The sequence below is a fragment of the Paramormyrops kingsleyae genome, chromosome 6, assembly GCF_048594095.1.
Source record: "Paramormyrops kingsleyae isolate MSU_618 chromosome 6, PKINGS_0.4, whole genome shotgun sequence".
Lineage (NCBI taxonomy): Eukaryota > Metazoa > Chordata > Actinopteri > Osteoglossiformes > Mormyridae > Paramormyrops > Paramormyrops kingsleyae.
In genome coordinates, this window is record NC_132802.1 from 852,374 (window position 1) to 867,078 (window position 14,705).

Below are 14,705 nucleotides of genomic sequence, written 5' to 3' on the forward strand. Positions count from 1 at the left end.
TAACCACACAGGTATACACAGAAGGATGTTACACTCGCCTTCACACAGACGTAACCACACAGGTATACACAGAAGGATGTTACACTCACCTTCACATAGACGTAACCACACAGGTATACACAGAAGGATGTTACACTCGCCTTCACATAGACGTAACCACACAGGTATACACAGAAGGATGTTACACTCGCCTTCACATAGACGTAACCACACAGGTTTACACAGAGGGATGTTACACTCACCTTCACAAAGAGCCTTTTTTCCGCTCCCTCAGACAAATCCACGACCAGCAGCTACAATAGAAGCAGTAAGTCTCAGTTAACCCATGAATGGTAGGGGCCCCACAAAGGCCTGCGTCCCCCCCTTTTCCTCTTACTGTAATGTTCTTCCTTGATTTATTGCAGAAAATCTGTAGGTGCTACAAAACCTAAAAACAATCTAAAAAAACAGCTATAAAGCAAAAAATGGAATAGGAATGATAAAATCTGATAAAAAGGAAGGTTTTATGTTCTTTTTTAAAGCTGTCAGTAGATTGGGCTGCCCTCAGTGTCAGGAAGGGCAGTGCATAGGTGAGACGCAGCAGCACAGAGGCCCGATCGTAGAAGTTACTCACATTGGTGGTGTCAGCATCCTCCATGATTTCATTTAGCATGTGCTTCTGCACCCCCAATAGGAAGGGGGTGGGTGCCATGGTTACAGTAAGGAGGATCTGAGGGACAATGGAGATGAGGGTGTGCTGCCAAACGAAGGGATACAGCAGCGCCGTCACCGCATTGATGACCTGGGACAACGTGCTGAGATGGGGAGGTGGGGGTCATTCGTCACCAAAGAGAAACCTGGCACATGTATACATCGACTTTGGATGTTGAGGCTTCATTACTTAAAGTGAATATCAAAGCTAGCACATATCATATACTCACACTGAATTCAGATGCTAATAGTTTATAGACACATTTTGGAAGGCAGGGCTAAGCACTCACAAGACAAACCTTTCCATTATAATAGTGGTGAGTAATGTATCACACATGAACTTCACAAAGCTGTGGAGCAACACAGGGAAGGAGTACTAAGCTGGCTCAGGAGCAGAGCTCCATGGCCTGGTCTCAGCCACGCTTGGTGCCGGAAGCTTAGTATGCTTGCTGCTTGGAACGCTGAAAAGCTAAAAAGTTAGGACAGGGACATGCATTTGTGAACATAAATTTGCAAGTTCTGATCCTATTTAATGTTAACACAGCAACTCCAGGAAAGATGGTTCACTTGTAAAGTGTGAAGTAAAGCAGCCTTGACTGTGGATAACAATGTAATGTAAGTGATGTGTGCACCCCATGTGCACCTTGATGTAAGTGATGTGTGCACCCCGTGTGTACCTTGATGTAAGTGATGTGTGCAACCCGTGTGCACCTTGATGTAAGTGATGTGTGCACCCCGTGTGCACCTTGATGTAAGTGATGTGTGCACCCCGTGTGCACCTTGATGTAAGTGATGTGTGCACCCTGATGTAAGTGATGTGTGCACCCGTGTGCACCTTGATGTAAGTGATGTGTGCAACCTGTGTGCACCTTGATGTAAGTGATGTGTGCACCCCGTGTGCACCTTGATGTAAGTGATGAGTGCACCCCGTGTGCATCTTGATGTAAGTGATGTGTGCAACCCCGTGTGCACCTTGATGTAAGTGATGTGTGCACCCGTGTGCAGAGCTGTTTGAACATGACCACATTTCACTGCTTCTTTAAGGAGGGGTCTTTGGGTCTGCTAGAGTGGGGGGTGGGCTACACTGTGAGTGACTCTGTGGGCAATGATGTGTGTCAAGGTCACCTTGGCTATTCATTAATGATGAATTAATATGAGAATAGTATGCAACTAAGACTTTATTTGTGGTTACATAAATAATAGCATAGTACCACATTACTTGTGCCCCGTCAAGTAAAGTATTACCCTTTTATAAGCGTTAAATTGCTTACGCCTGCAATGAGATGTGGTGTAAACGAGATAGTTGATGTTATAATACTTCAGGTCAGGGATGTCATCTGTGCTGCAACACCGCAGAGGTACAAAAAGATGACTCCGCAATGAGCTGACGCAGGAACAGAATTTTCAGCCCGGGTGTTTTATGCCAAAGACCAGCCCATTTTGTCTGCGTTCTGGGGGAATTTTGATAAATGATGCCACAGTTCAAGTCTTATTATCCCAATAAATGTATTACTGACATTTCAATAAGAAAATAAATAACAATAATAAGCAGCATATTGAACTGTTCAAGCAGTCTGACTTTTTCAGCCCCGCCTGGTCCCTTTCTAACATCCATCGTTTGAGAAACTTCCAGTGATTAGCAACAGCTACTTCCGCAACCACGTGCTGTGCTCACTCAGTTATAAATGACAAACAATTGTGGTCTATTGTGCATGGTGCATGAGAAAATTCACTGGTTATCATTCTGAAGCGTCGTTGTACAATTTTAAAGATAAAGTGTTAAACTTTAAGATTAAATTGTAAAATTATTTAATTCTCCAGTCTTCCCATTGGCCGCTCTGGGCCTGGTAACAAGTTCGGATCACGTATACCTGCCTCGTTGAGTTTTTGTTTATATTTGGTCTTTTTGAGATTTTTAAGTTATCTAAAAGACTAGATAAAGGAAGATCACTATCAACCATAGGTGTGTCACTAATGGAATTCATAATTTTTTTTTACCTATATAATGGTGGGGGGTGGAGATCTTCTTGCCCCTGGGCCCAAGTCAGACCCACCCTGGGGTATCTCATGTCTCCAGTTGCATTGTCTCTCCAAATGAGGGTGCGATGACTCATGTTTTAGGTTGGTCTGGGTGCAGACTCATTCCGGATCTGCGGGAGTCTCTTATGCAGATTTGGACTCATTTTCATAAAGTAGTTCTGCTTTAAAGCAGAGTTTGTCAGATAAGTAAATCAAAGTGTGCAAAAAAAAATGTTGTCATGATACTCATCGCACTTTTAGCATACACATAATAGTTATTGCCAGTCACAACCATAAATCGTAACTATGTCGCAATTGCTCTTAACCGAGAGACATTTTGAGCGCCAACACTTCTTTTGAATGAATACATACAAATTCTTTTGGGGGTGCAGATCTGGTAAATGTGACTCTTGTCCAGTTACCCTGAAGATATATGAGATTACTGTTGCATGCTTGGTTTCGTTCTCATTAGCCCATGGTTCTTTCATTATCGGAGCATGTATCTGCCTGCTCTCCTTCTTCTCAGAAGCCTTCTCCAATGGAGATATCACATTACGTTTAGCATTTACCTCAGCCACGGGCATTATCCACAAGCAGAGTCTACAGAATTCCCTGCATTTATCATGGATGCTATTCACTCTCCTACTCATAAGGCAGAACGACACGGTCCTTCTTCATCCAGGTTTTAGAGCTTTTGATCTCCAAAGCAGCTACTTAATCACTCTTTTGCTCCGGCAGTAAGTAGGAAGTTTCTTTAGTACTCTGTTACTGAAAGCTTGTTTAAGCCTGAGGCATCAAATTCTAGCCCAACAGAATGAGGTCAGAACACAAAGGCTCTGCTGCTCCACAGCAATCAATCAAAACACAGAGATTTCACCCACTTTCATATTCCCAGCTTCCTAGATGAGCAAAACCATGTATGCTAGAATGCTTTCATGCAAGCTGAAGTCTTACAATATGCCATTGTTAGTGCTTGGTATACTTTACAATACTTTTAATGCCAGTTTTATTTTTAGAACTCTGGTTACACATCAATCGATCAATCAATTACATCCATCTATCCATCCATCCATCCATCCATCCCTCAACCGCTCATTCAGTACAGGGTCATGGAGTCATTTATACATTATAATGACCATTTATGATTTATATTTTTCCTTACAACTATTTAAACTGTTATTAGGCTACATTATTCTGCACCTGGGCAGGTAACTGCATGCCCAAAATACCATCAACAGTAGCTGCTTTAGCTGTGCAGACCTCTGGCCGCTTTAGCTGCGCAGGTCTCTGGGTGCTTTAACTGTGCACACCTCTGACTGCTTTAGCTGTGCAGACCTCTGGCTGCTTTAGCTGTGCAGGTCTCTGACTGCTTTAGCTGTGCAGATGGCTGGCTGCTTTGGCTGCGCAGACCTCTGGCTGCTTTAGCTGTGCAGTCAGCTAGCTGGTTTAGCTCTGCAGATAATAAACATCTGGCTGCCTTAGCTGTGCAGACCTCCAACTGGCTTAGCTGTGCAGACCACTGGCTGCTTTAGCTGTGCAGACCTCTGGCTGCTTTAGCTGTGCAGACCTCTGGCTGCTTTAGCTGTGGAAACCTCTGACTGCTTTTGCTGTGCAGACCACTGGTTGCTTTAGCTGTGCAGTTGGCTAGCTGCTTTAGCTCTGCAGATAACAGACATCTGGTTGCCTTAGCTATACAGACCACTGGCAGCTTTAGCTGTGGAAACCTCTGGCTACTGTAGTTGTGCAGACCTCCGACTGTCTTAGCTGTGCAGAAGACTGGCCAGTTACCTGAGCTCTTCGGCGACAAAGATAATGCGGCGCTCCAGGACAGTGGCGACAAACACCTGGAGCACCTCCTTATCTGACAGGCAGTGGAACAGCGTGTGGAAGTCCACATGCTCCAGCCAGGAGTCCAGGGGGCGTGTCAGCTTGATCATCTGCAGTGTGTATCAAAATGTCACCCAACACGTCTGCACTAGTATCCACGCCACACTAACAGAATCCACGTTTACAATGAAAACTAGAGTTTTTATTACCAGTTTTCCTATTATTCTGTCGGTTTCTATGCGTGTTTCTTTACTGCATGGCTGTTTGTTCCACTCACCTCTGTACCGGATTCTGGAATGAAGCTCTTGATATTAACGGTGTGTCCTGGGGCAGGAACCGGGGCCTCCCTCAGGCTCTGCATGAAGGGGTAGATCATCGCCATGGAGATCTGCCGCCGCTTCTCCACCTCATCAAAGATCTGTGCCATGTCAGGACAGAAACTGAGGGTGACAAGGAGCCTAACCCTAACCCTAGCCCTGCTCCAGGAAGCAGAGCCATTAATCCCAAGGAACGCCTTACAGTGGCCAGTGATCCACTGCTTTGTTATGTAAACACTAAAAATTTCCAGTGTGTTAGACTGATGATCAGGTGGGACTAGGAGCAGAAATGTATTTCAGTTTCACTTTAAAACAGGCAGTGGCTGGGCTGCCTTTTATTAGATACCATAAAAGATAAAGATAAAGAAGCTCTTCAGATAGAGGTACTAACTACTCAGAGCAAATGGCTTCTCATAAAACAGCAAACTGCATGAATGGTTAATTTACAGGTATTTATTTGGTGGGGGTTACTCCAAAGTCAGGTCAACACAGCTGTAAAAAAACCGAAGAACTCTTCCAGGCAAAGCATGTGGTCGACCACTGAGTTTGCATAACGCAACAATGTATAAATAAATCTGAAGGTCACAATTGCTGAGGGAATTACCAACATAATGATTAAATACTTAGTCATATTTAGTCACATAATCCATGGCCATCCACATCCAGGCAGCTGGTAAATGGATAAACTGATGGATTAGTCCATACTTTATAGCATCCTGTGTGTAAGTAAGTGATATAAGGGTGCACTAAGCCGGAAAATGAATGTAAGAGCACCACGGGGCTCAGTTCACCAATGCAGAGAACACACTTTTAGGGGATCTCCAATCCAGCTTGAACTGCATTTGTAAATAATTGTGAGATAATTAATAACTCCAACCATAAATCGACTGAAAGCCAACCATAATTTCCACAACTGCCATCACAGTGCAAGCCTAGAGTCTATTCCAGGAAACACAGGACACAAACATCACATTTTAAAGCATAAAAATTCACCTAAAACATGTTATGAACAGTACGGGCAAACCAGAGTACGCTGAGGATATCCACGGGAACATAGTAAGAGAACTCACACACAGAACATAGCAGGAATCACTGCCAGCACCCGGGACATTACTGAGGCACTGCATAACAATAATTCAAATAGTACATCTAAAGTTCCTCGTCCCCACAGGCTAAAAGACCAGAAAGCAAACACATACTGGAGTGGACATCCTGGTTACCTTGGAGAAAAGTCCAAAGCAAGCCAGACGGCTGACGATGCAGAAGGCCTCCGGTAACCGTGTTCCACTGCCAAGCGGCTGAGAGACAAAGATACGGCTCCATTGTTACCCGAATTAAGGCTAAACTGGACATCACAGCGGCCGGACACCAGGCCAGGGATACGATTGTGGCAAAGAGGTAGAGGGTACCAGGAGCCTCCTGCAGTAGCCGTTTCTTCTGCTACCATCCATTTCGGTCAAGATGAAGGAGAAGGTCTCACTGCAGAGAGAGTAAACAGGAGGGAAGGTTTACCAAGAGAGTATCCTGTACTGCCTACCACAGGATAATACACTGCACTGTTACACAGACCAAAGGTCACACAGCAAAGCCAGTCCACTTACCTAAATCCTCCCTGTTATAGAGGGCATGCAAAAAGCAGTGGATGAAAAGAAAAAATGAGCAAAGGGGAATGAAAGAGGCCAGAGAACCAAGAGAAACCATTACAAAGCGGAAACGAAGGCCCAGCAAGGCGCTGAAGAAGGGTTACCCTTGACATGTCACTGACCTGAGCAAAGTTTTTTTCCAAACATATGTAAAGTCTGTGACTTAAAGGGAACTAAAACAACAATTTAAAAGGAGCTTAAGATCCTAAAACGTATACTCAACCGCATTTTCTCCTGTTGCTGAGGTGGAGGGAAACATTGCTTTTGTGATAAAACAGGATTTAAAACAGGTGCCCCCCACCCAGGCTATGCAATCTAACTACAAATCCATCTGGCTCACACCAAACCTTTGCCACAGTGTGGCTCCTTGCCTTCGTATCATTTGCTCTACAAAGCACCGCCACATCCTGGCCTTACCTGCTGATGTTCCTCTATGTACAGTTTGTCTGCGTGTTTGTGTGCTCGGGGCAACGCAGTCACCTGCGGTACTCTGTGAGCGGAGCCCACTCGATCCCATCCGGGAAGCAGAAGAGGGTGATCGCTTTCAGAGTCTTCTCTTCCTGCTCCCTCTGGGATCTCATCATCCCGTCTTTCTGGGTACCAAACAACAGTCCTGTCAGTACAATTCTGATTGACCTTTTTCATGAAGCCAAATTTCTTGCTTAGCTGGTTAACCTTAGCTGGGCTTATTTTTTAAAAATATTTTTCTAAATTTTATTTTTCTTCCTAGTTGCCTTATTCTATTAACCCTTTCAGGCTCAAATTGAGTTTTTGTTGCTAAAGGACAACCAAGACCTGCAGTGGTACTTTTGAGTAAAAAAAACGCATAAAATATGTATCTGGGGTAATAAGGTAGTTAGTTTTTAACTGTTGCAAATCAGCAACACCTGCCTTGAGAGGGTTAATGGTTGTTTTTAATTGTAATTTTTATTGCTGGTTCTTCTTTCTCTACTTCTTTTTATTTCACAATCCAGGAGCGACTTAGGTAATACATTTTACTGCATACCACGTATGTGACAAATAAATTATCTTAAATCTTGAATGGATTTAAGGTATCCCGGTTTAAATGGACTTTATCTTCACTCATGTACATTTACCCCAGATTACCTTAAACCTGACAAGTTATCTGGCTAAGCAGGAAATCCTGCTTCGTGATACAGGCCCCCATGATCATGACCTGGAGAAGCAGTTACAAAAGATGGATATAAAAATGGATGGATGAAGGAATTGGGACTGACCTTGGGAAACTGGTAGATGATTTGTGGCTCATATCCTCCTGTTTTATTCTTATTGATTTTGACGACCACTAGGTACTCAAAGAAGAACTGTCCAGTGTAGCGTTCCTTGGCAGGGACCTCCACTATGCTAGGATCTGTCACTGGTGCCTGGTCTGACTCATTAGTGCTTGCTGTAGACAAAAAGCACATAACAACAAATTCAGCACATTATACAGTACAGATACTAATGGAGTCTTAGCCAGAATCTGCCAGCCAGGTGGGGAGCACTATTGGTTCACACCCTCAGTTCTGGACATTTGGATCCTGCCCATTCTCAGCACATGGGTGGAGTTTGCATGTTCTCTCCATATTGTGTGGGACCCACCCAAGTACAGTGGTACCTCAGTTCTCGAACTCATTAGAACTCAAATTTCTTAAAAGTCGAACCAACCAGTTAAAAAAAATGACTTAGAACTCGATCTGAATCTCAGAAGTCGAATCGTAAACGCAGACCTAAGATAACTTGTACGCACAGGGAAATGAGTCACGCTGCACGTCTCTCAGCTGAAACAAAGGGTAACGCTTCAGTCTCAGCCTCGCATTCGCTGTGATAGCATCGTTTGTTGGTGATAGTGCTTTTTTATTGAAAATATCAGGTAATACACTGTACTTTATATCATTTTGGTAGCCATTGCTCACCAAAAAGTTACCGAATGGTATAGTCTAGTGTTGCCGCAGTGTTGGGGTATGGCTTGGGGTTATCACGATCTGCTGAGCCGGGACTGGGGAAGCAGGGGCAGGACTCAAGCGATTGGGAAACACGGGGTTTAATTGAGAACAGGCAGAACAACACAATGACATTACAATGACCGGACTGGGGAAAGAAACTGAAATGTGGACTAAATACAGAGGACTAATGACAGCAACAAGAAACAGCTGATCACTCTGGGATTTCACACGGGGTTAACGAGGGGGCATGGCACACGGAAGGAGCGGATGATCGGGGCAGGACAGGGGTAGTGTTGGGGTACATTCTTTGTCGTTTTGGAAGCCATTAACAAAAAAATGCTCTTCTTGTTTTATCCTGTTCATTTTGTGTTTAAATGCTAAAAACATATTTAGGTGTAATTTTTTGGGGCCGGGAACCAATTAATTGGTTTTCCATTATTTCTTATGGGGAAAATTCAATCAGAACTCAAACTTTTTAGGACTCGAACCCGAGTTCTGAACGGATTAAGTTCGAGTTCTGAGGTACCACTGTACTGTGGTTTCCTCCTGCAGTCCAATTCATGTCATTAGGTTACCTGACATCTCTAAATTTCCAATAGAGTTTTGATTGCATTAGTGTGTGTGTGTCCATGTGCGTGTGTGTGTCTGTGTGCCCAACAATGGACTGACATCTCCTGGGGACCTAAACATTTTGCCAATCCCTGCTATATCGACAGCATGTCCCTTATTAACGCCAGTGAGAAAGACTAGCCTCAGTAACTGCTCCACAGGGACAAGCTGACAGGCAGGTCATTCCTGCTACAGGATTCTGTTAGAAAACAACGCCGATGATGAAATTAATAACCGAGCAGTTGTGTTAGTTGTGGTCTTTTCTCCTAAAGTGGTTGTTGTGGGGTAATCATTGAATCACCTGTTCCCACATTATGCAGGGAGACTGAAAAAAGAAAAAGAAATATTGACCACAGCGAGATTACACTGCACCACACGATAGGCTGACCCTCTCTAACTTTCCAAACACTGTAAATATCTTAAGAACATAAGAAATTTACAAACGAGAGGAGGCCATTCGGCCCATCAAGCTCGTTTGGGGACAACTCAACTAATAGCTGAGTTTTTAAAATCTTTTCTAGCTCTGATTTAAAGGAACCCAGGGTTTTAGCTTGCGCTACACTAGCAGGAAGACTATTCCATACTCCAACTCAAGAAGTGCTTCCTCAAATTCATTTTAAAATGTTCTCCTGCCAATTTCCACTTACGGCCAGGAGTTCTAATATTTAAACTAATACTGAAACAGCCATTTGGCTGAACAGCATTGCTGTTTCACCCAGTTGGAGGATTGTGTCCAATGCATCATGTAATCTTCCCCTCTGCTCCCATTGTCCACCCCCCCCCCCCCCCAAAAAAAAAAAAATCACTGCACGACCTTATATTATGTCATTTTACTGGTGTATGACCCACACCAAAAACTGCGGCTCAAGAGGGTATCATACTACTGCATACAGGGCAGTACTGACAAACTGCCTGCAGTATTTATGAGCACCTTCTAGATTCACTGGTTTTGGGCCATTCCCTTGTTTACTGAAGCATTGTGTGGATCGGCCTACCAAGTGTTCTCAAATGTCCTCATATTAAACAATTTGCAACCGAATGGAAGCTGAAAAATATTGCCATGCATCTTGTATTACTTTTCCCAGAAGGCCACAGTAAGAAGCAAGTAAGCTGATTGACTAGCGCGATACACTGAACTTAAGGTAGTGAGTGAAGCTGAGTGCAACAGCACAGATGGTCCTGCAAATGGGTCCGGCTTACCAGATCTCTGGAGCTTCTCGCGGAAGGAGGACAGCATAGTGGTCAGCCTCTTAAACTGGGACTCGCCAACCATATCCTCACTAGACATGATGGCACCTGGGGGGGCGGTGGGGTTAGTATGCACACTTCTACAGAAACCCCCCCTCACAGTGCCGTGCTTCCACTTCTCTTGGTGGCAGCCCCCCCCCCCGCAGAAAGTAATGCTGGCTCTGGTCATACATCATCACCACTATCATTTCTCATTTTTAGACAACCTCTTACCGTACGTTCACACCACGGGTGGCGAGAGCGTCACCGTTCGTTCTGCCACCCCCCCCCCCGCCTATAACGCTCTCTGGATGGAGTACACATGGACGAGGTTGTTCACAATGCTAGGTCTCACAAACTTATTAAACTGGCCCGCAAGGCAAATAATTAAATTAGATAACTACAAGTTTATGTTAAGACAAACACTACTATTATAAATGAGTTACGTTAAAGTTACCGACGATTCGCATTATTTTGCATTGTATGGCACCAAAATAGTCTGTGATTTCCTTCTTTTTTCCATAAAAAATATTACGCACTTCACAAACTCATCTGGTTCACCAATAATTTCCAACATCTTGGTCTATGCCTCATTTTTCAATTTTTGCCCCTGTATCAAACACGCTTTAATGATATCGGTGAAACATGCCAGCAAAAAATACATGAATGTGAAATTAAAGCATGTAGGTAAGAATGTGCGTTTAATAGCCTAGATAATGGATATATTAATGGAAACTATGATAACAGTGTAATTGTTTTTATAGTTTTATATTGGGCTGTTCGGGTCTGGAACTGACTACATCAATTCAGTGTATCAGACAAAACAATGAACCTCTTTGTTGAAATTTTCACAAAATTTTAATTTCCGTGGCTAGATATTATTATATGGTAACCAATATAATGCATTACAGACTGAAACCTTTGCCCTCGAATAGAAAGGTATTAGCCTAGTTATATCTCAGTACTGAAATAAACTTTTTTCAACATGTACATTTATACTGTGTTGGCATGGTATTAAAATGCATGTCAACATGGGTTTTTTAAACGCTCAGTTATATGCCACCCGAACACGGGAATTTTTTCCGTGTCTAGAGCGTAAAAATGCTGTGGGGAGAAGTGATCTGTTTCAAAGTTTATACCCTGACGGTGCTCGGGAGAGTTTGGTTGGAACAAAAGTTTACACGCTTGTGTTCTGTGGAACTCTTTTTAGTGGAGCATCGCGACTTTCCGATTGGTTGCTGCCGAACAGCATCATAGCTCATTATCATAAAGTTGACCAGGCTTCAACTTCATTTTGATGCTTTTGCCACCCAATTTGGGACACGACGCGTCGCCTGGTGACGCGCCATCCTGTAGAAAATGAATGACTTCTGGTCGCTTTGACGCTCTCGCCGCTCGTGGTGTGAACGCACCATTAAACACAAACCATTTTAATTCCCTCTCTGCATATTGATTCTGATTTGCAATTTTAATAAGGACAGAAAAGCCAGATGCACAAATCTTAATAATGTCAAAAATAAACCTGGTTTACACTCAGTCAATTAAGTTTAATTTTCCTTAGCTGTGGAATTCACATTACATAATAGAGATGGATAAGATGTGACAACAAAAGTTAATATAATTTAAGATAAGAGCTTAATTGTCATTATACTCCAGTACAATGGAATTTTACTGATATCTCTTGTGCAGCAATTTTTAAAAATTGGTTCTATTTAGTATTTAATGAGATTATAAGAATAAAAAATGTGACACAATACATCATGTGAGACTCAGTGTGCGCCATGAGATCGTTCAGGGAAAATGCTGAGGGTGGAGAATCTGAAATTGGTGTCTTTCTTATTCCTAATACAACAGCCAGCATTAGCATCCAATCAGGAGCTTGCAGAAGTCCCCTCTGCCTACCGTGGTTTAGGTTAGGTGGCTCTGTCCTCTGCCCATTGACCTTGGCAGGATCCTCCCTGGAACCTTCTCCAGGACTGTCACCTGGGTATGTCTCACCTGCGTAGGAGCAGAGATAAGAATACAGCAATTATGGGCAAAACACAGAAAATACTATTTACATCCCAAACACAGCTTACATTTTACTGGAATTGCAGAATATGTTAAGTAAAGTACTGGTTTCAACTGATATTCCTTAAAAACCAAATTTTTGGGGCCTTGCTAATGATTTTAGGCCCCATGAAAGCATATCATATTGGGCCCCCCATACCAAACCAATCACTCTGAAGCCTTGGCATTGTCCTAACTCCCCCCCACCCCCTTACAGCACGCCTGGTCTTGGCTGATATTGCCAGCCAATATTTAAACTTCATAATTATTTAATGTTAGCAGAACCAGAGCTAAAGACACAATTACTAAAATAAATTTGATGACTGTATTGGGTATCAGCTGTTTTCTCTATTGGAGAATAAGTGACTTCCACGGCTCATTCACCACACAGAAGAGGTGTCAAAGTTCCAGCCTGCAAAGTGCTTTTACACAGCTCACCATGAGCTTTTCATTTATTACTAAATCTGGCCCACCGATCGAGCTTCCATTTTCCAGAAAATAAAAATGATGTAATGTCCTTCTACTAATCCACACCAGCAAGTTCGGTAGGTTTGGCCACCAGCTCTCTTCCTGCCGCCCACACTTGACAGGGGCTCCCATCTTAGCCAGTCATTGCAATCGCCAATATTACACAAAAATATATTGCTTATCAGTCTTGGTCAAAATTTACACATCGGTGTACACACAGGACAGTGATAATTACTCTACACTTGGAAACAATATGATGACTATTGACATTTTTTGTTAAAGTATGTGACCCAGATATCCTGTCTCATTAATTCAAGTGCATTTCCAGTTATATTTTAAACTGAAGAAAAATGAAGAAATTAATTTATTTTATTTCTTTGCTTCCGCTTAAAGATATGAAATTATATTACTACCCAGTAAATGTTACTTCACATACTTTGCCATGGCCAATGCAAGGTTAATAAGAACCTGACATTGCCTTGTATATTGGATTTGAAGATCTCTAAACATTGATGATTTGCAGCAATGGTCTTGGGATTCATCATCCATGTACATAGGACAACATTTCATGTTTAACACAGAAAATTCAACCTGCTGTCTGTTCATTTGCATGTAGACAACCTGCTGGTTTATTCATTTCCTGCAGTAAATTGGGTTTGTGAACTGCACTACCATGGTAGATTTAGGGGGTTATGGATCCCCCCGGTCCGTAAAATCTATGTAGGGGAACAGGTCAGTAATTTCTAGCTAAGTAACCCTCAGAACCTTATGGTTTGACATCTAAAAGCTGCCAGGAAAACACTGGACATCTCCAAATGTTTGCAACAGGAGACTACTATAAATCGGTTGAATATTCTGCAAGAGAAATCCTATAACTCAGCTCCAAACAACTGCTCCCAGCATCAAGCTTAATGAGTCTATGTGTATGAAACTCGAATTTCATCTCCTTTCTATTCATGTAAAATGAGACGGCGAGGGAGCGGTTTACCAATACGGCATGGCTAAGGCAGCTGGTTCCACAGCTTTGGGTCTCATTGCATAAGTCGCATGACTGGTTTACAGTTGGCCCAGACATGCTCTGGGGTGTTTCCTTTTCAGTACAACTAGTGAGTACGGTCTTACACAGACTATAGGAATGAGAAATAGCACAATAACACAGAACAAAAATCACCAATGACATACAGTCTTGCTGCATCAGCGGTCATGTGTTATTTTTGCATGTTTTCGTATGTTACAGTATATGGCCATTTCCCGTGTTCCATAGTGCAGGTCTCTAATGCTAATGGGCAGATGAGCAGAAGTGAAAGCTCATTGACGCAACAGTAACCGCAGCCACAACTGTGTCCTAGTACATCCCAAGTCTCCATAGTTTTCAATAAAAAAACATCCTTGAAATAATTCCACACATTTGCTTTGCAGCCCTTAATTGAGTCCATTTTACCCCCTCATTTTTTGAGTCATGTCTCTCTGTCTTTGGTGGGAAGACTCCAGGTGGAATGTTAGCAGAACAGCCATTACTTCTCCAAAGAAAGCGTGTCTCAAAAAACACTTACAATCAAAAAAGTTCCAGGTGTTCACATTCACTGGCCTGACAGCAAACTGCACTACAGCCTTTGCATTTCATTCTGTCCTCTATGGTTCAAGCCTCTTACGCCGTGTTCCTTCGATGTGCTCAAAACCTTCCCTAGTTACAATCAACAGTCTGCTCTCCATTTTTAAAGCTGGGCAATTTGTGTGCCTTGGCACAGATGACATCCAACAGTATTTATGAGTCTATCAGACATTTATTTCATAAAGGCTAACATTCTTGCAAATTCCAACCAGTTACTTGACTGTACATTTTCAGAAGCACCAGTGAGGAAATTGAGGGCATCAGGAAAAAAAGATTCCAAACAAGTCTACTGATAAGC

General features: G+C 42.8%; 1 protein-coding gene across 2 annotated transcripts in view; it reads right to left on the reverse strand.

Moving 5' to 3' along the window:
* Window positions 1-14,705, reverse strand: part of LOC111834370 (DENN domain-containing protein 2D-like) — a 35,092-nt gene that overhangs the window by 5,790 nt on the left and 14,597 nt on the right. For both annotated transcript variants that reach the window (XM_023793579.2, XM_023793581.2), the window contains 10 exons: window positions 12,181-12,276; window positions 10,252-10,347; window positions 7,735-7,904; window positions 6,977-7,089; window positions 6,263-6,332; window positions 6,074-6,151; window positions 4,814-4,954; window positions 4,498-4,646; window positions 614-794; window positions 243-293 (listed from right to left, as the gene is read on the reverse strand). In XM_023793579.2, coding sequence (XP_023649347.2) covers window positions 243-293; window positions 614-794; window positions 4,498-4,646; window positions 4,814-4,954; window positions 6,074-6,151; window positions 6,263-6,332; window positions 6,977-7,089; window positions 7,735-7,904; window positions 10,252-10,347; window positions 12,181-12,276 — 1,145 coding nt within the window. The remainder of the gene's footprint in view (window positions 1-242; window positions 294-613; window positions 795-4,497; window positions 4,647-4,813; window positions 4,955-6,073; window positions 6,152-6,262; window positions 6,333-6,976; window positions 7,090-7,734; window positions 7,905-10,251; window positions 10,348-12,180; window positions 12,277-14,705) is intronic.